This window comes from Geotrypetes seraphini, chromosome 4 (assembly GCF_902459505.1).
Source record: "Geotrypetes seraphini chromosome 4, aGeoSer1.1, whole genome shotgun sequence".
NCBI classification, from domain to species: domain Eukaryota; kingdom Metazoa; phylum Chordata; class Amphibia; order Gymnophiona; family Dermophiidae; genus Geotrypetes; species Geotrypetes seraphini.
In genome coordinates this window covers 256,996,328-257,017,594 of record NC_047087.1, presented here as the reverse complement: position 1 = coordinate 257,017,594, position 21,267 = coordinate 256,996,328, and the positions used below count along the sequence as shown (strand labels likewise).

Here is a 21,267-nt window from a genome sequence, read left to right as displayed (position 1 = left end):
TACTGATCATAGGTGACATAAACCTTCACCTAGACGACAACACCAACAATGACTCAACTGAGTTCAAAGACTTCCTCACCTCCTTAGGCTTCACTGCTTCCCCGCCCACCTCTACCCATGAAAAGGGGCACTCCATTGACATCATTAGCTTTCTTGACCTGACTGAGCATAAAACTTCCACAGATACGACCCGTTGAGAACATGTCCCCTGGTCGGATCACCTCCTAGGCTCTTTCTGCCTCCCTGTCTTCATGTCAGCCCTTAATACCCCAACCCGTGGGAGAAGACCGCAAAGCAGCCTGTTTAAAGTGCTGCCGATGCTGCTGTTTGGAGGGAGGTATGCTGATCTTGTGGTGGGAGGGTCAGCATGGTTCTGCTGCATGGGGGGGATGGAAGGGCTAAAAAGATGCTGCTTGAGCGTTCTGCTTCACTGAGGGGGATGTGAGGGAGGGATAGAAAGATGCTGCTCAAGGGTTCTGCTTTACAGGGGGAAATGGGAGGGAGGGATAGAAAGATGCTGCAGAAGGAAGGCACAAGGGGATGGGTGAGAGGGGAGGAAAGATGCTGCTCATGTGGGGGAGAGAAAGGAAAGAGGAAGAATTGGGGTGGAGGAGAGGAAGGGAGAGATGATCATTGTACATGAATAAAATAAGACATCCCCCAAAATAAGCCAGAGTGTGTTTTTTGGACCCAAAATTAATATTAGACACTGTCTTATTTTCGGGGAAACACAGTAGTTGATTTTGTTTTGTTACATTGTACCTGTCTGTGTTTCAGAAAAAAAAAATGTTAAAACTTAAATGAAAATAAACCATAAATTTAATTCCCCCCTTTTTAGGTTGAGGAAGATGCAGCAGAAGGAATACATAAAAGTTTCTACTGCACCCGCCCCACTCATGTTGCTGTCTCATTCTCTTTTGTCCCATATCCTTCTTCGCCATTCCTATCCATAGCAATCCTTTCTCCGTTTAGGTGGATTAAAGAGATTAAACATACATTAACTAATAGTTTGACTTTACCTGAAATTATTCTCTTGCTGTACAAAATGCTGAGTAAATTCTTTTGCAACTTCTTCACGAATTTTTAATTCCATGAACAACTTTTCTTTTTTCTCATTTTTCAGCTTATTTTTCAAATCTTCTATTAAATCCAATAATCTCTAAAAAGGAAAGCACAAATAGTAGATTTTTAAATACAAAACTGCATAAGGGACGGGTGTATGGTCTAGTGGTTAGAGCTGCTGCCTCAGCACCCTGAGGTTATGCGTTTGATATGAGCCTGCTCCTTGTGACTCTAGGCAAGTCGCCATTGCTCTAGGTACCACTGTTAGATTGTGAATCTACAGGGGACAGACAGGAAAAAAAATATCTAAAGAGTACCTGATTCCTATTCAATGTATTTTAAACCTCTTGGGGTGAATCTCTAAGAAAAGGTGGTTATAAAATCCCAATAAATAAATAAGTAAACATACTAAAATAAAGTTTCCCCACAAAAAGCAATACAAAAACAAAATACAAATTATATAATAAACTCCTTACATTTTATGAGAAAACTATAATCTTTAAATTTGGGTTTAAGGTCTACTACTGGAAAGATGACCACCCTGCTCTACTGACATTAATCGGAAGAAGAGTACCATTCTAATGCATAGAGCAGTAGATTAAGAATCTGGGAATCCAAGTTAAATTCTCATTGTGGTTCTTTGTGATCATGGCAAATCACTTTACCCTCCATTGCACCATGTACAAAAACTTAGATTAAAAAAAAAAAAGTATACTTCTCCTTCCGTATCCACAGGGGTTAGGCAGAGCCGGACCGCGTAGTGTGAAAAACCACGAATAAGTTCTCGGCCTGCTCTGACCCACCCCTGCCTCCCTCCCGCCTTCATCTCGGCATCCCGGACCTTACCTGGTGGTCTAGCGGGTTTTCGGGGCAGGAACGATCTTCCTACGCTCCTGCCCCGTGCAGATCACTCATAGGAAATGGCTGCCTTGAGCTCCCGTAATCTCTCGACAGACTACAGGAGCTCAAGGCAGCCATTTCCTATGAGTGATTTGCATGGAGCAGGAGGGTAGGAAGATCGCTCCTGTCCCGAAAACCCACTAGACCACCGGGTAAGGCTTAAAAATAGGCAAAAAAATTAAAATCGCACGTCCCCCCCCAAAAAAATTGCGAATAACCGAATCCGCGGATGCTGAAACCACGGATTCAGAGGGAGAAGTGTATGCTACTTTGGTTGCAACCACAGAAAAATAGTAGATCAAATCCATGACCCAAGTAATAAGCAAGACATACAATAAAGGTAGGTCACTGTCTGCACATTATTCCCAAGACGACAATCCAAAAGGGTTATTTTTTAGGACCGCCTTCAGAAATAAACCAGACAGCTGAGTGAATAGGGTCATGCTATGAAATATTTGATGTATTTGTGTAACAGCCTCCCAGTGGAGGTCGTAGAGACCAAATCTATCTAAATTTAAGCATAGAATCTAATACTTTCCCTTCAATCTTCTACTCTTTCAGCTAGTAAAAAACACGATTTTTTTTTTAAAAAATTTTTTACGTTTTTGGGAAGTTTGGTTCTTATCTGCTTGGTTCTCTAATGAATTAAGGACTTTAGTCTCACCCACCCTCCCCACACTCCATCTATCCCATGGTTTTCTACTGATATATAAACATAATTAAGAATACTTTGCAGTATAATAGTATAAGTTTAAGATAGGGAGAGGGGGATAACTTATGAATTTTTATTAATGGGAACGAAAATAGGAAAGTATTTATTAAAGATATAAATAAGTAATATATAAAATGAAAGGGGTGGGAAGGAAGGGGATAAAATATATAATTTGATTTATTGCTGAATATTAAAATCCCTTTATCTTATGAAGTAGTTATTTGTGGAACTGTGTTGCATATCAAGGATACGTTAGATAAATATAAAGGTCGACTATTCTTAATTATGTCAGGTACTGCTGTACAGTTGATCATGCGTAACTGGAAAAATTGGGACTGTCTTAACTTTACATTCTGGTGGGCAAATTTATGCTTGATATACAGATATGAAAAAATGATTGCGGAATCATTAGGGAATATAAAAATTTTCAAGTTAATATGGGGTCCATTGACGTCTTTTGTTAATCTATTGTAGATTTGATTTTTATTGATATATTATGTGCACATCTGGGGGTGGGGGGGGAGGGAAGGTGGATTTATTTTTAAATGATTCTCTGAATTCTTGTAAAATTAATGTATGGGTGTATATATGAAATATATATCATAATAAGCTTTTTGAAGATTTGATTATTAAATTAAAAATTTATAATAGTTATGGGATAGGGTGGGGGAGGGATATAGATTGATTTGTTTCTTGAAAGAGTATTAAGTGATGTCTTAAATATAAAATGTATTTAATTTGTATTGCACTTATTGAAAATTAATAAAGAATTTTTTTTTTAAAAAGTGTTTTATTAAGTCCATTTGATTGTACCTGTTGATGCACTTATTGTAAGTCTGAAAACTGAATAAAGATTTTATAAAAAAAATAAAACTGAATAAAGAATTGTAAAAAAAAAAAAAAATACTTTGCAGTCAATTTCCATACCAACCAATCAGGATGATTTTTATTCAGTGCAATCATTGTGGTACTTTAGTACCAAGGCACACCATCTGGAGATTTAGGGCCTGCTCCATCTGTCTTCAGCTTTCTAGTATTAAGGAGGAGTTCTGTAAGCTTAAGCAGGAATTGGAAGCAATTAAAGCAGCTTCAATCACTCCACAGACTCATACCAATTTACCACTACTGTCTCAAAGAATAAAACAATCCAGGAGTAAATGGATCACAGTAGGGTCTGGTAGACTGAAACATGTGACATAAACATCCACCCTCACAATTGCTGCACTTACAGAATTTTTTTGCTCCATTAGAGAGCCCAAGAAAAGGATCTGGGTATCTAGACAATACGATGAAATCTTCCGCCCAATATGTGGCAGCGGCCAAAAAAGCAAACAGGATGCTGGGAATTATTTTTTAAAAAGGGATGGTTAACAAGACTAACAATGTCATAATGCCCCTGTATTGCTCCATGGTGCAACCTCATTTGGAGTACTGCGTTCAATTCTGGTCTCCTTATCTCAAGAAAGATATAGTGGCGCTAGAAAAGGTTCAAAGAAGATGGTAAAGGGGTTGGAACTCCTCTCGTAGAGGAAAGACAAACGGTTAGGGCTTTTCAGCTTGGAAAAGAGACGGCTGAGAGCAGATATGATTGAAGTCTACAAAATCCTGAGTGGAGTAGAACGGGTACAAGTGGATTGATTTTTCACTCTGTCAAAAGTTACACGGAAATACTTTTAAAATCAATAGGAGGAAATTTTTTTCATTCAGAACATGTTGCGAGGATGTGGTAAGAGCGGATAGCATAGCTGGTTTTAAGAAAGGTTTAGACAAGTTCCTGGAAGAAAAGTCCATAGTCTTATTGAGAAAGACAAGGGGGAAGCCACTGATTGCCCTGTATTGGTAGCATGGAATATTGATATACCTTGGTTTTTGGCCAGGTACTAGTGACTTGGATTGGCCACCGTGAGAACGGGCTACTGGTCTTGATGGACCATTGGTCTGACCAAGTAAGGCTATTCTTATGTAAAGGACATGGAAGAAGGAGGAGAAGAGTAAGAGAAACAGGAGCCTTGATGAGAGGTTAGCTGGATAAGGAAGAAACCCTGAGAGTCTAAAGAACAGCAACCTCTAGAGCAGGGTTCTCAAAGTCCCTCCTTGAGGGCCGCAATCCAGTCGGTTTTCAGGATTTCCCCAATGAATATGCATTGAAAGCAGTGCATGCAAATAGATCTCATGCATATTCATTGGGGAAATCCTGAAAACCCGACTGGATTAAGACCCCTACTCTAGAGCTTGGATTTATTTGGCAAGTGAAAAGCTGTGCTTACTGTTGGAGTTTGAAGAGAAGATTTGCTATTATTTTTCTACTTATGCTCAGAACCAGAGTGCATAGTGTCTATTTTAAGGTCACTATTTTTCCTGCTAAGTCTAAAGAACTGCCACTTTGTGCTTAAAGAATTCACTGCTAGATTTCAGTTTGTGTTTTTTTCTAACTAAAGAGTGCAGGTGGGGGAAGGGTAGTAGTTAAGAGACTGCTCCCCCAGCACTGAAGGTTTGCTTTTCTTTTGGTGTTTTACTGAACCTGCTAACATTAATAACGAAAAAAAAAATATCCACTCACTCATTTGTTAATCTGGATATCCCTGTATCTCCACAAACTCAGCATGTGCTTTAATATGCTTCACTTGCACTAACTTTTATTTCTCTCAACATATCAGTGCCCACCTGATACTGTTCCATTTTTAAGACTACTTCAGTTTCCTCATTTTTCTCTTCTTCCTCTGAAACTGTTCTCTCTTCCAAGCAGTTTTGTTGCTCTTGGACTTCAAACGTCTCATCCATACTGTCATCATGGCCTTCATCTTCCATAACATCTTCCAGAAGTGAATCCCATTGAACTGTAACTCTCTTTCTAGAAACCCACATTTTATTGTCGGCATTATTGATTATGAAAGACACATCCCTAGCAGATTTCTTCTGACCAAGGGGTGCTGCTTGAGGTAGCTTTGAAGAAGTGTCCAAAATGAGGATCTGTTTGGAAAGAAGTAACATTTAAGTAGAAAATTAATCTAATTATATTTATAATTATAAAACATCCAGGAAACTAAACCACCCAACACAGAAGTCTACCATCCTGAAACTCAAAGAAAAACTACCAACAAAATAATTGCTATACTGGGTTAGACCAAAAGCTCCATCTATCCCAGTATCCTGCTTCCAACAGTGGCCAAGTCAGGTCAAAAGTACTGCAATTTTCTGATTCTCTTTAGGAATGTGACTAATTTTCAGCTACATGAAAGCATATTCCTAAAGATTACAAAGGCAGGGCCAGTATAACCACATTTCACAACTATTTTGATTATTTTTTTTTTTTTTTTTTTTTTACAAACTGTATGCAGACAACCATGAAATCATACCTTTTGGGATCTGTATTTAATGTAAGTAGTCTGGATGATAACATTAATGAAAATGAAGTGCACTGCAAAAGCTTACACAATGGGAGCAGGAGAGGTTTTCATTTTGGCCAACAGCAATGTAGAAAAAAAAAGATTAGGTTCTTATCTTGATAATTTCTTTTCCAGTAAATAGGAATAGTATGCTGAACTTTAGGGTACTCAGTCCACTCTCGCGTGCATACTACAGAAAGATATCAACCACAGCTTTTGAAACCTACTCCTCCTCCCAAGCGTCTACTGCCCCCTTCAATTCATTCCAAAGCATGCAAGAGCTCTAGAGTAAAAGACAGGAGAAGGAGGGACACAGGGAAGTACCTGAAACCAAGGTTCTGATCTGCTCATATAATGTTATGCCAATAATGAAACTGTAATGTATAAATGAATGAACATTACCACTGAACAGTAAAACACATCAAATAAAAGCAACAGCTTGAACTAGGAACATTGTTTTGATCATAAGATCAATGAGAGAAGCGGGTGAACCAAGACACCCAAGGTCCAGAGATGAGTCACCACCACCACCACCACCATTTTGGTGAAGGTCCAGAATATCGTCGCCAATCCAAAAGGCAGAGCCACAAACTGAAAATATTGTCCCAGAACATGGAACCGCATATACTTCCGGTGGTCTGAGAAAATGGGAATGTGGAGATACGCCTCTCTCAGATCCAGGAAGGCTAGAAACTCCTCCGGCGCCACCAATGCTATCATTGAGCGCACCATCTCCATGTGGAAGTGAGGGACTTTCAGTGCTGCATTGTCCGTCAAATCCTTTTATTGGAATAATGAAGTATATTGAGTATCTCCCAGAGCCCGAGTCTTGCTCCAAAATGGGTTTGATTGCTGCAATATCCAAAAGTCTGCGGATTGCAGCCTTTACCCAAACTACCTTCCCAAGATGATCCGCAAGGGAATCCAGAAAATACTAAGAGGACAGAGAAAGCACAGTTACTTACCGTAACAGGTGTTATCCAGGGACAGCAGGCAGATATTCTCTACATGTTGGTGACGACACCGACGGAGCCCCCCAGCGGACGTTTTCGCCAGCAGACTTCAAGTTTCAAGTTTATTAGGTTTTTATATACCGCCTATCAAGGTTATCTAAGCGGTTTTACAATCAGGTACTCAAGCATTTTCCCTATCTGTCCCAGTGGGCTCACAATCTATTTAATGTACCTGGGGCTATGGAGGATTAAGTGACTTGCCCAGGGTCACAAGGAGCAACACGGGGTTTGAACCCACAACCCCAGGGTGCTGAGGCTGTAGCTCCAACCAATGCGCCACACACTTCCCCCCTTGCTCGAAGACCTTCAGGTATGCGCGCATGCCCCTCCCGCCATGCCTAGGGCACGCGTCTCCTCAGCGTGTCCTCAGTTCAGATAGCTAGCAAAGAAGCCAACCACGGGGAGGTGGGTGGGTGGGTTGCGAGAATATCTGTCTGCTGTCCCTGGATAACACCTGTTAAGGTAAGTAACTGTGCTTTATCCCAGGACAAGCAGGCAGCATATTCTCTACATGTGGGAGACCTCCAAGCTAAACAGAATGGGATGGAGGGAGAGTTGGCAATTTAGGAGAACAGATTTTGCAAAACAGATTGGCCGAAATGGCCATCACGCCTGGAGAAAGCATCCAGACAGTAATGCGAGGTGAACGTATGAACCAAGGACCAAGTGGCAGCCTTGCAGATTTTCTCGATGGGAGTCGAGCGGATGAAAGCAACAGACGCCACCATCGCTCTGACCTTGTGGCCCGTGACTCGACCCAGCAGGGAGAGACCAGCCTGAGTGTAACAGAAAGAGATACAAGCGGCCAACCAGTTAGAAATGATCGAAAGAGAGGAACAGCTGGGGAGCAGAACGATGAGGAGCAGTGCACTTCAAGTAGAAGGCCAGTGCACGTTTACAATCAAGAGAATGTAGAGCCACTTCTTCAGGGTGTGAATGGGGTTTCGGAGATTGGTTAATGTGAAAATCAGAAACAATCTTAGGCAAGAACTTAGGATGGGTACGGAGGACCACCTTATCACGATGGAAGACAGTGAAAGGTAGGTCCGCCACCAAGGCTTGAAGCTTACCGTCCCGATGGGCAGAAGTGAGAGTAATAAGAAACACAACCTTCCAAGTAAGATACTTTAAGTGAGCCCGCGCTTGCGGCTCGAACAGGGATTTCATCAATTGAGAAAGAACCACGTTAAGATCCCAAACCACCGGAGGAGATTTAAGGGGTGGATGAACGTGGAAAAGGCCTTTCATGAAGAGGGAAACCACAGGATGAACAGAGATAGGCTTCCCGTCAATCGGCTGATGAAAAGCAACAATGGCACTAAGGTGGACTCAAACCGAAGAGGACTTGAGCCCAGTGCCAGACAAGTGCAACAGATAATCCAGGACAGCCGATAAGGAGGCAGACAGCGGCTCCTGCTTCCGAGTAGCACACCAGGAAGAAAAGCGGGTCCACTTCTGATGATAACATAGGCGAGTGGACTCCTTCCGAGATGCTTCCAGGACATCCAGCACAGGCCAGGAGAACTGGAACGAGGGCATTAAGTCTCGAGGAACCAAGCCGTTAAGTGCAGAGACTGGAGGTTGGGATGGAGCAGAGAACCCTGACTCTGCGTAAGCAGAGAAGGAAAAACAGGCAGAGGAAGAAGCTCCCTGGAACTGAGTTGCAACAGAAGGGAGAACCACAGCTGCCGGGGCCACCGAGGAGCTATCAGAATCATGGTGGCATTTGAAGACCGGAGCTTGACAAGAGTCTTCAGAATCAGAGGAAATGGAGGGAACGCATACAGGAACTTATTCGTCCAATAAAGAAGGAAGGCATCCGCCTCAATCCTGAGAGGGGTGTAAACCCTGGAGCAGAAGCGGGGCAACTTGTGATTGAGGGGGGACGCGAACAGATCGACGTCCAGAGTCCCCCAACGAGCAAACACCTGACGCAGGGTCACGGAGTGGAGGGACCATTTGTGAGGCTGCAGAAGACGACTCAACTTGTCTGCTAGACAGTTTTGTTGGCCCTGAATGTAGACAGCTTGAATGAATATGTTGCGGCAGATGGCCCAATCCCAGAGCTGCATTGCTTCCTGGCTCAGGGACCTGAACCCCGTGCCCCCCTGTTTGTTGATATAATATATGGCGACCTGGTTGTCCGTGCGAACTAGCACCACCCGGTCGCGAAGCAGGTGACAAAAGGCTTTCAGAGCGAGGAAAATCGCTCGAAGCTCCAGAAGATTGATGTGACAAAGGCAGTCGGCACGGGATCAAAGACCCTGGGTGCGAAGACCGTCCAGATGAGCTCCCCAAGCATAGGTTGACGAGTCCGTCGTGAGGACCTTTTGTGAAGGAGGAGCATGAAACAGAAAACCTCTGGAAAGATTGGAAGAGAGCATCCACCAACGGAGAGACCTCTTCAACAAAGGAGTCACGATAATGCGTCAAGAGGATCTCAATCCGGGTTCCATTGGGATGCCACGGTTCATAGACAATGGCGAGAAAGACAAAGGCGCGCCCAGACAATTGAGCGCAGCGCAGAGGCGCGCACCGCTCAAACTTACTGTTTTTAGGGGCTTCGACGGGGGGTTTTGTTGGGGAACCCCCCCACTTTACTTAGACATCGCGCCGGCGTTATGGGGGGTTGTAACCCTCCACATTTTACTGTAAACTTCACTTTTTCCCTAAAAACAGGGAAAAAGTGAAGTTTTCAGTAATGCGTCAAGAGGATCTCAATCCGGGTTCCATTGGGATGCCACGGTTCATAGACAATGGCGAGAAAGACAAAGGCGCGCCCAGACAATTGAGCGCAGCGCAGAGGCGCGCACCGCTCAAACTTACTGTTTTTAGGGGCTTCGACGGGGGGTTTTGTTGGGGAACCCCCCCACTTTACTTAGACATCGCGCCGGCGTTATGGGGGGTTGTAACCCTCCACATTTTACTGTAAACTTCACTTTTTCCCTAAAAACAGGGAAAAAGTGAAGTTTTCAGTAAAATGGGGGGTTACAACCCCCCAAACCCCCCATAACACGGTGGGGGGCGATGTCTATTAAGTAAAATGGGGGGGTTCCCTCCCACGCCCCCCCGTCGGAGCCCTAAAAACAGTAAGTTTGAGCGGCGCACGCCTCCGCGCTGCGCTCAATTGTCTGGGCGTGCCTTTGTCCCAGCGCGCTTTTGACCTGACACCGGATGCCAGAGTCCATTGAGGAATACGGAGATGAAGTCTGGCAAAAGGAATCACGTGAACCGTGGAGGCCATGTGACCTAGGAGGACCATCATGAGCCAAGCCGGCGCCGAGGGATGATGGGTCACCCTTCGGCACAAACAGATAAGGCCTCCTGACGAGGCTGAGGCAAGAAGGAGCGGAGAAGAACCGTGTCCAGGATGAACTCGAGAAACTGGGACGGGCAGAGGTGAGACTTGGGAAAGTTCACCTCGAAGCCGAGACTCTGAAGGAGCAAGATGGTCTGACTTGTCGCTCGCAGGACTTCGTTGCGAGAAGATGCTTTGATTAACCAGTCGTGAGGTAGGGAAACACCTGCAGCCACCACAACCAGACATTTCGTGAAAACCCTCAGAGAGGCCGCCAGGCCGAAGGGAAGAACACGATAATGGAGATGGAGATCCCCCACCCGGAATCTCAAATACCGGCGAGAGGCCGGGTGTATTAGAATGTGCGTGTACGCCTCCTTGAGGTCCAGTGAGCACAGCCAGTCTCCTTTCTCCAAGAGAGGATACAAAGTGGGAAGGTGAGCATTCTGAATCGTTCCCAGACCAGAAACTTGTTCAGAGCGCGGAGGTCCAGGATCGGACGCAGATCCCCCGTCTTCTTGGGTACCAGAAAGTACCGGGAATAAAATCTGGAGTTCCACTGTTCCGTGGGAACCTCCTCGACCGCCCGAAGGCGAAGAAGGGCCTCAGCTTCCTGCAGAAGGAGAGGAAGCTGAGACTGAGCAGAAGGAAACCCTCTTGGAGGCAGGTCCGGGGGTACGCGACTGAAGTGGAGGGAGTACCCCTCCCGGATGATAGACAGTACCCAACTGTCAGTGGTAAGATTTTCCCACTGGGTATAGAAATGATGGAGATGACCCCCATTGGGGAAGGGGGAAGGCTCCAGAAGGAAGGAAGCCCAAAGGCTCAGACTGGAATTGTCAAAAGGACGGACCGATCTTCGCCAGGGCCGGAGGTTGACGTTGCTGCTGCTGCTGCAGTGGCCGTTTCGAAGGAGGCCTAGAGAAAGCAGGAGTGGATTTTTGTGGATACCTCCAGAGAGGAATTTTATATTGTTGAGCCAGAGGGGCCTTAGGTTTAAGTTTCACCCGAGACGCAAAGGACCGCTCATGGTCCAAGAGGCGCTTCGTGGCCGCCTCGATGGAATCATCGAAGAGTTCATGACCCACACACGGGAGATTGGCAAGTCGATCCTGTAGATTCGGATCCATATCCACAATCTGGAGCCGCCAAGCGAGGCGACGCATGGCGATCGCAAAGGCTGTAACTCTCGAGGACAATTCAAAAGTGTCGTAAGAGGCCTGAAACATATACAGGCAGAGTTGGGAGAGGATCTCCTCGAGGAGACGAAACTCCTGACGCCGAGGCTCTGGTACGACCTCCCGGAACAAGCGGAGGGCATGTATATAGAACCGGAGGTAGGATGTGAAGATGAAATTGTAGTTAAGGACACGGTTCGCCATCATCGAATTCTGATAAAGGCGGCGACCAAATTTGCCATTGTACGGCCCTCCCTGCCCGGGGGAACGGCCGCGTAAACCTTCGAGGGGTTAGACTTCTTCAAGGAAGACTCAACCACCAAAGATTGGTTGGAAAGCTGAGCACTTTCAAACTTTTAACCGGGATAGTGACTCCAACTTGGAGAGAATAGCCGTGACCGTATATGGTGTCTCTAGGTTCCGGTGAAACGTCTGCCGGAGAACCTGATGTAACGTAAGGCGAAGCGCCTCGCGAGGCGTATTGTCAACTCCCATTTCTGCCAGGTAAAGCGGGAGTCGGACTGAAGATCCATGTCATAGATGAAACGAGAAAAGGAGGAGGTCCGAGAAGATTCATCCTCCGGGGGAGACTCCGATCGAGACCGGGGTGTGACCGAGAAAGAGGGAAACCTCACCCCCTTGGTGTGTCACAGCACACATGAACACGGCTGTGCAACAGACAGCCATCCACCATAAATAAGGCATGAATCCACGACATCCTGCCCTGGGGAGGTCATCTATGTGATTTTCTTTCAATAATGAAGCTGGCAAGTATGAAAAAAACTTAAAATCAATTTTGGAAAAATCCAAAATAGCCACTGAGGGTCTAAACACAGGCAGGGAAAATCAGAGAGAACCCTCAAAAATGGAGATTATAGGGTTTGGGGGCATAGGACATGCAAGGAAAACACCTAAAAACCTCTTTTCAAAGACCCCCTCTCCAAAAAAAAAAATCTCTGATTGAAGCTGTTAGCTTGTTCTCAAAGAAACGTGCTTGTATTCACTCTGAAATGTGTTGAATGAGAGAAACTGCAAACAGAGCTGAAAATAGCTTACAGGGAGATCCTTTCCTCAGTGAACTGGAAATCTGGATTTCAAGTATTCTGACTGCCCCACCTGCCTGATCACCCTCGGACACACCACGCAGATGTTTGGCGGAGGAACGCAGTCTGGCTCCAATCCTAGTCGCACCTCCATGGATCCATTCAGCCTGAGCTCTACCCACTAGCGGATGAACCTATGGGGAGCAAACGCCCAAGGGAACAGTCCCTGAGCCCCAAGCTGATGTGCAGGCTGTCCAGGGGGCTCAGCAGCAGACTTTTTCCAAAGGTTTGCAATCTCCAGCAGTCAAGGATGTCCCCTTAGGGAACTTGCACAGCACAAGGGCGAAAACTACGAATGAAGAATACTGAAATACCATGAAATTAAACACGAGCTGAAAAGATAAGATCCTGTAACCTGGCCCGTAGGAAGAACAACTGGTGAGCAGGAGCAATCTCAGTGATGAGGTATAAGGGGGAGGGGGCAAAAGCCTCTGAAGTTTTGAAGCTTCCTAAAGATCCTGGCGGATAGACAGAAATAACCCACTGGTCCCAGAATAAAGTGGGATTGTACAAGAATTTAGTATGAGGAACTTTAATTGTCTCTAATGTAGGAAACCAGAGGCCATCAAAGAGATGTGCACATTTGCAGGGCTCATCTTTTTTCTCCAATGTTGAGTGGGGGCACAGGAGCATATCCTCCTCCTCTTCCCACCAAGACAGAATCCATTTGAACTGTGCAGCACTATGCTAGGCTATGCAGGTCAAATGTGAGTTCAACCCCTGGAGCAGAGCAGGAATAGCATGAGGTATCACCATGCCGCTTTTCTTGCTGATGGCCCAGGCTGATATTGAGATAAGCATGGTGGAATGAGTGAGGAAGTTACAAAATCATTAAGATGAGAAGTGGCAATGTGGTAGGAGGCCAACAGATGACAGGGAGTGTGCTTGAGGGGGAACCCCTAACCTCTTCTCAAGACCATCAACCAATCTTTCCAAACCAATCCCATAAATGTCCTGAAATTGTTAAGATCTTGAACACTATCAAAGTTTAAAATAACTTCAGAAAATTTAGAAAACTGATAAATTACCCAGACTCTTAAAACGGGTCAGAAGGCTGGTCTAGCAGAACTTAAGGATGTTCATAATACACTTATATGCAAATAGCCACACATTTCAAAAACCACATTGCAATGCTTAACTCTTCCTGCAGAATCTACATCTGAGCTGCGACAGGAAACTGGAAGCTGTGAGTTCTATATCTGAAGCAAATTTAAGTAAGTGAGAAAGCTTAACCTTCCACAAGCAGGCAGATTCAAGTGAAATTAATTCTTACATATTAAATTTCTTTTCCATGAATCCTGCTAAATCAGTCCAGAAAAGCATATTCTCTCCCTTCCCAACCAGCAGATAGAGGTAAAGATAGGGATTGGGAATTACTTCAGTGACATCACCAGTGTTAAGTGCTGGTACAGCCTGGACCTCGCTTATGCTTTTTGCTACGATTTTTCTTTCCTCTGTTGTTCTTGGAATGATTTGTAACTGCTATGATTTTAAGCAGAAAGCAATGTTACTTACCGTAACAGTTGTTATCCAGAGACAGCAGGCAGCTATTCTCACTAGTGGGTGACATCATCCAACGGAGCCCCAATGCGGACATCTCACAAGTATACTTGCTAGTAGAAACTCGCATGCGCGAGTGCCTTCCCGCCCGATGCACCGGGCGCGTCTCCTCAGTTCATATAGCTAGCAGAAAAGCCAACCCAGGGGAAGTGGGTGGGACGTGAGAATAGCTGCCTGCTGTCCCTGGATAACAACTGTTACAGTAAGTAGGGAGTTCCCGACATAGTCTCGAGAGACTACGGGAACTCCCAGCAGCCATTTCCTGATGGCGATCTGCACGGGGCAGGAGCGTAGGAAGATCGCTCCTGCTCCGAAAACCCTCTAGACCACCAGGTAAGGCCGGGAAGGCGGCAGGGAGGAAAAAAGATTGTTTTTTTTAATTTTCCCCCTCCCCAGAAAAAAATCACGATTATATGAAACCGCGAGTGCAGGAACCGCGAATGGGGAGGGAGAAGTGTATAAATATACCTCAGGTGGAAAATTTCAACACATGTGGTCCAGCTTTTTACTTGCATAAAAGCGTACACACAACTGGCAATGAAGAAATTATCTTTCTGTACATGAAAGAAGGGATATCTTAATTTAAAATATCTTGATCGTTAGAATTTCAGTTATTTGAGTCTAGTAAATATTACCTTCTGGGCTACCGCAGAAAACTTGAGCACATTGAGAGTCTCATCGTATGCTGAAGCAGACTGACTGATGTTCACAATTGTGCAGATTTTGCCTTTACCACAAAAGAAACTTTGCAGGTAATGGGTCAGCTTGCTTTCTCGAAAAGGCACATGCTGCTGCAACCTAAAGCATATTTGAAATGTTTATGAATTTTAGACATGAAAAAAACATATGTAATCATGAATGCTTCTGCTCCATTATCACTAAGAGTTCCTTTTACTAAGGCACGCTAACTGTTTTAGTGCGCACTAAATGCTAACACGTCCATAGACTATTATGCACACGTTAGCGTTTAGCGCGCACTATACGGCTAATGCGGCTTAGTAAAAGGACCCTTAAATTAGTTACTTCCATACTTGTCCATGAAAGAAATATCACAGCAGAAATAAAATGTTTTGTTGTACCAATGTGTAAGTATAGTTTCAGTTCAATTCATTCTTTTGATATGCCACCTTTCATAAAATACCAAAGCAGTTCACAATGAAACAAAAAGGAGAAATTAGGTTCTTACCTGCTAATTTACTTTCTTTTAGCTTCTCCAGACCAGTAGAGGTTAATCTTTACGAATGGGTATATATCCAATCATGACCAGCAGGTGGAGACTAAAAACAAAACTGTGGGACAGTATATAATATACTCCCTTCTCTATTTACATCAGTCTGCCGAATAGCCAAGCAGAACTAAGAACTGGAAACAGAAATAAACAATACTCCGAACAGGAGTAGCAACTAACATACCCAAATGCTGTTGGAAAATGCAGGAGAAATACCAGAAGGAAAATGTCCCCACAGCTCGCCAGCTAAGCCAGCCGAGCCACAGCCACTGTTCTTTAATTCTCCCCGGCCCTAGAAAAATATTAGAACCCGCAGCAAAAAACAAAAACTGCCCGCGAAACAGCCCCAACAACAACAGACAGGGTGGGGACCTCTACTGGTCTGGAGAAGCTAAAAGAAAGTAAATTAGCAGGTAAGAACCTAATTTCTCCTTCTTTAGCACTCTCCAGACCAGTAGAGGTTAATCTTTACGAATGGGACGTACCAAAGCAGTCCCTCACACGGGCGGGACCCCCGAAGGACTGACACCAGAACACACACACCGAACACCGCGTCCTGACGCGCCAGAACATCTACCCGAAAGAGTCTGACAAAGGAATACAAGGAAGACCAAACCGCAGCCTTACAAATGTCCACTGGAGGCACGAGCGACGACTCAGCCCAAGAAGCCGCCTTACCCCGAGTAGAATGAGCTTTGAGAAACTCCGGAAAGGGCTGCTGCCCCAGAAGAGAAGCGGAAGCAATAGTCTCCTTGATCTAGCATGCAATAGTAGCCTTAGAAGCGCCAGCCCCCCTAAGAGGACCAGTCAGAAGGACAAAGAGATGATTTTATTTCCTGATCTCCTGGGTACGCTGCACATAAGAGCGAAGGACCCGACCAACATCCAACTTGCGCAGCTGTCTTTGCTCAGAAGAGCCCTCCCAACTACCCAAGACCGGGAGGACCACAGATTGATTGACATGAAAAGGAAAAACTACTTTCGGCAGAAAAAGAAGGAACAGGCCTCAAGACAATCTGCTCCCTAGAAAACTCCAAGAAGGGAGCCCTACAAGAGAAAACCTGTAACTCAGAAACACGCCTAGCGGAAGAAATGTTCACCAAAAAGACCGTCTTCAGAGTAAGGTCCTTCAAAGAGCAGCCGCCCAACGGTTCGAAGGGCAGGTGCATCAGAATAGAGAGAACCAGACTGACATTCCAAGAGGGAACAGAGGGCCGCTTGGGAGGCCTGAGCAACTTGGCCGCCCGCAAAAAGCAAATCACATCAGGAATGGCTGTCAAACGCTGACCTGTCACAAACCCCCGAAAGGCTGACAAGGCCACAAGCTGAACCCGGAGAGAAGCCGAAGCCAGGCCTCTATCCAGGCCATCTTGCAAGAACTCTAGGATGTTAGGCACAGAAATGCGAAGAGAGACCACTCCCCGCGCCTGGCACCACCCCTCAAAGAAGTGCCAAATCCACACAGAAGCCTGAAAGTTAGAAAGCCTCCAGGACCCCAAGAGTGTAGAAATCACCCTATCTGAATACCCCTTCTTACCAAGGCGACCCCTTTCAAAAGCCAAGCCGTAACACAGAAGGGAGACGGGTCGAACATGGGAATGGAAACCTGCGTCAGAAGGTCGTCCAAGGGAGGAAGAGGATCCGCCACTAAAGTGTCACCAGATCTGCGTATCACGGATGTCGAGGCCAATCTGGAGCCACCAGAACCACCAGAACCGGATGGCGAACAATGCAGAGAACTCTGCCCACTAATGGCCACGGAGGGAACATGCACAATAGCCCCTCTGTTGGCCATGGTTGAACCAGAGCATCCAGACCCTCGGCCAGTCCATCCCTGCGACGACTGAAGAAGCGGAACACCTCGGCATTGCCACTCATGGCCATCAGGTCCATCAGGGACTGACCCCCAAGCCTGCACTATCAACTGAAAAGCCACGGGGCTGAGACACCACTCTCTGGGATCTAAGATGTGACTGAGGAAGTTCGCCTGAACATTCTCCACCCCGGCCATGTGAGAGGCCGAGAGGTCCAGAAGGCGTGACTCCGCCCCAAAGCATGAGTCGAGCCGCCTCCTCCGCCACCTGAGCGCTCTTGGTGCCTCAACGATTGACATAAGCCACCGCTGTGGCATTGTCAGACAGGACTCTGACTGACTTGCCCATCAAGAGGGAGCGGAAGGCTAACAGCGCCAGAGGGACGGCTCTGGTCTCCAACATGTTGATCGACCAGAACGCCTCCTCCATGAACCAGGAGCCCTGAGCTGAGTGACCTAGACACTGAGCCCCCCCCAACCGAGGAGACTGGCATCCGTGAGAAGCACTGTCCACTGCGATAGATCCAGACTCATCCTCTGGACCAGATGAGAGGTCTGGAGCCACCAAAGAAGACTGCAACGCGCCAAGCCTCACAGAGGGACAGGGACCTCCAAACTGTGCTCTGGGGTGACCATCTACGGAGCAGAGCATACTGAAGAGACACATGTGGGCCCGCGCCCACCTCACAACAGCCAGGAACGCTGCCATCGACCCCAAGACTTGGAGGAAATCCTGCGCCCGAGGACACCGGGATGCCAAAAGAAGGCGAATCTGAGATTGCAATTTGCTTACCCGGGCCTCTGGAAGGAAGACCTTCCCCAAGGAGGTGTCGAACAGAACTCCAAGGTACTCCAGATGCTGAGCGGGGACCAACCGACTCTTGGAAAGGTTGACCACCCAGCCCAGTGACCGGAGAAACTCAACCACCCGAGCCGTAACTCGGGTGCTCTCCTGCAACGACTTCGCCCGAATCAACCAGTCATCCCAGTAGGGGTGCACCAGAATGCCCTCCGACTGCAATGCCGCCGTGACAACCACCATCAACTTGGTGAACGTCCGGGGAGTCGTGGCCAGGCCCAAGGGAAGCACACAGATCTGATAGTGCAGACCCAAGATCGCAAAGCAAAGAAAGAGCTGAGGAGAGGTCCAAATGGAAACAGGCAAGTAGGCCTCTGCCAGAGCAAGAGAAGTCAGGAACTCCCCCGGCTGAACCGCCAGAAAGACAGACTGCAGTGTGTCCATGCGAAAAAAAGGGAATTCTGAGAGTCCTGTTGACCTCAGTTTAAACCAAGGATGGGCCGAAAGGTCCCCTCCCTTTAGGGCCCCACAAAGGAAATGGCGTACCAGCCGAGACCGCACTCCTGAGGGGACACTGGACAACTGCTTTGAGATCTAGCAAGGGCTGAAGGGTCTGGCGAAAAGCTAGCGTCTCCCATGCCACCTGACATGGAGAGGCTAGATATGATCCGGCAAAGAGTGGGCAAAATTCAAGTACATAACCGTCCCGCACCACCACCAGGACCCACTGATCGTACGTGATCTCGGCCCACTTGGGAAACAAGTTGCGAAGCCGGGCACCCACGGGAACCAAAGGGGGCGCCGGCAAAGAGCCATCGCGCAGGTCGGGCAACAGGGGAACCAGGGGGAACTCCCAGCCCCCCTGCGGGCCCCCTGAAAGGACTGCATGCGCTAAGCCAACCGACCCTGGGGAAAAACCGGAAGCCTGGAAAGAAGCAGTCCTATGCCTCAGGCGAAACTTGCGAAATTCCTGCAGACGCCCCCAGGCAATGCCAACCCGAGACGCCGGGCGGGCACGGTCCTCAGGCAGACGGGGCACCTCAGAGTCCGTCAGAGTCTGAACCACCGGATCTAACTCCTCTCCAAACAAAAACAACCCCCGAAAGGGAAATTTGGGGAAGTTCAGTTCTGGACGCGGCAACCGCCGACCAAGCGCGAAGCCACAAGGTACAGCGTGCGGCCACCAAAAGTCCCAGACTTAGCCACACCAAGTCACAAAGAACAACCGAGAGGAACGAGGCAGTCATCTCAATCTTCACCACCTCCTGATCCACTAAGGACCAGTCATCAGACTCACATGGTGCGAGCCACCAGCCCCACACAAATAGTTGCCTGGACCCCCAAGGCAGAGACATCAAAATTATACTTAAGAAGTGTCTCTAACGTACACTCCTGAGACCCTAAGAGCAGAACCGTCCAAAACAGGCACGGTATGCCGCTTAGTAAGTGCCGAGACCACCGTGTCCCCCATTGGCGAAATTAAGGTAGCCCTATCCCCCTCCGGGATGGGATACCCATGAGCCAAGGCGCACACCAAATGAAACGGCGCCCGTAGGCCACTGAGCCAGCACAAAATCCCGAAAATCCTGACGCACAGGAAAAGAGTGGGAAACAGGACAGACCCCCTGAAGCAGAGGGGCCCCCATACTCGGGGTCTCCGGTGGCACAACTTCAAAAATGCAGCACCAAGGAGACCAGCTACATCAGGTCTAAAAACTCATCCCTCTGAATAAAAAGCGCACCATGGACGCATCTGCTCTGGAAGACGGGAAACCCGCCGCCCCGCTGCCAGCGGGCGTCCCCTCTAGAGGATCCTGGAAGCCCACCAAAGCAGCCAGGTCCTCAATAATGCCAATACGCTCCTCCGACCACCAATTTGCAATCCAAGCCCCCCCGCGGGCGCTTAGATGAGGGAGGAGGAAGAGGGGACGCCAAACGAAAAGAGGGAGGCAAAGCCATAGGGGGCGCAGAGGGAAACCACCCCCGAAACCCCCCAGGTGCACGTGGGACCCCCAATTGTCTTCACAAAGAAAGAAATTAAATTGGGGGCAAAAAACTTGGGCAGGGGTCCTTGCTGAAACCTTTCCAAGTTTCCAAGTTTATTATAAGATTTGATAAATCGCCTATTCCATATTCTAAGCGATGTACATTTATAAGTTTACAAAGTTAGGGTATACATACAAACTAAAATAACTTAAGATTAAACAGATTAAAATAACATAAAAGTACTTAACATAAAATCGCATGACTAGACAAAGGCAACAAGACTGATTAACATGTATGATCAAAAAAGGGTAAAATTATGGGGAGAAATACAATTCAATATAAAAGAAACATTTAAGGTTAAAAACATTAGGAAACAGGGAGAAATTTAATATAAGATGTAAAAAAGAAAAAATTAAATTAGTCACTAAATGCATCTTTGAAAAGGAATCCCTTAAGTTTACTCTTAAATTTATCTAGCATTTTTTCCTCTCTCAAATAAATTGGCAAAGCGTTCCAGGCTAGAGGGGCCGTAACTGAAAAAATGGAGTGACGTCGTGTGCCAATAACTTTTAACGACGGAACAACTAATAAGTGTTGTTCAGTTGAGTGTAATACTCTCGAAGTATTATAGGGAATTAAAAATTTATAAATAAATGCTGGACTTTTAAAAATTAAAGATTTGAAAGTAAGTAAATTTAATTTGTATATTATGCGATACATTACCGGCAGCCAATGTGCTTTCTCTAGCAAAGGCATAACGTGATCGAATTTCTTAGCGTTTTCAATAATTTTAATCGAGGCATTTTGTATAATTTGTAAGCGTTTAATTTCTTTTTGGGCTATTCCTTTAAATAAGGCATTACAATAATCAATCTTTGAAATAACTAAGGAGTGTAACAATATATTCAGAGATTTTGGGCATAAAAATTTTTTCATTGAGCGAATTTGACGGAGACTATAGAAAGAAGATTTCACGACATGACTAATATGATCGTGATATGTTAGTTTTTCATCAAAAATAACTCCGAGAATCCTGATCTTATGAATAAGTTTCAAAGAAATGCCTTTAATAGATATTGGACAGGAAAGGGTAGAATTGTCTTTCCAAGGGAATAGCAGTACGTTTGTTTTGTCAATATTTAGTGCTAATCTATTTATTTCGAGCCAATTATGAATCTGTTCAAGTTTGGTGTTAATGTTAGTTATTTCTGTGTTTGCAATACAGGGGG

At 46.1% G+C, this 21,267-nt stretch overlaps 1 protein-coding gene across 5 annotated transcripts in view; it reads right to left on the bottom strand.

Annotated features, from left to right (window-relative positions):
* The window catches only part of KIF20B (kinesin family member 20B), a 237,092-nt gene that overhangs the window by 138,721 nt on the left and 77,104 nt on the right, over positions 1–21,267 (bottom strand). For all 5 annotated transcript variants that reach the window (XM_033943513.1, XM_033943516.1, XM_033943517.1 and 2 more), the window contains exons 12-14: positions 14,848–15,010; positions 5,339–5,644; positions 1,020–1,159 (exon numbers count right to left, since the gene is read on the bottom strand). In XM_033943513.1, coding sequence (XP_033799404.1) covers positions 1,020–1,159; positions 5,339–5,644; positions 14,848–15,010 — 609 coding nt within the window. The remainder of the gene's footprint in view (positions 1–1,019; positions 1,160–5,338; positions 5,645–14,847; positions 15,011–21,267) is intronic.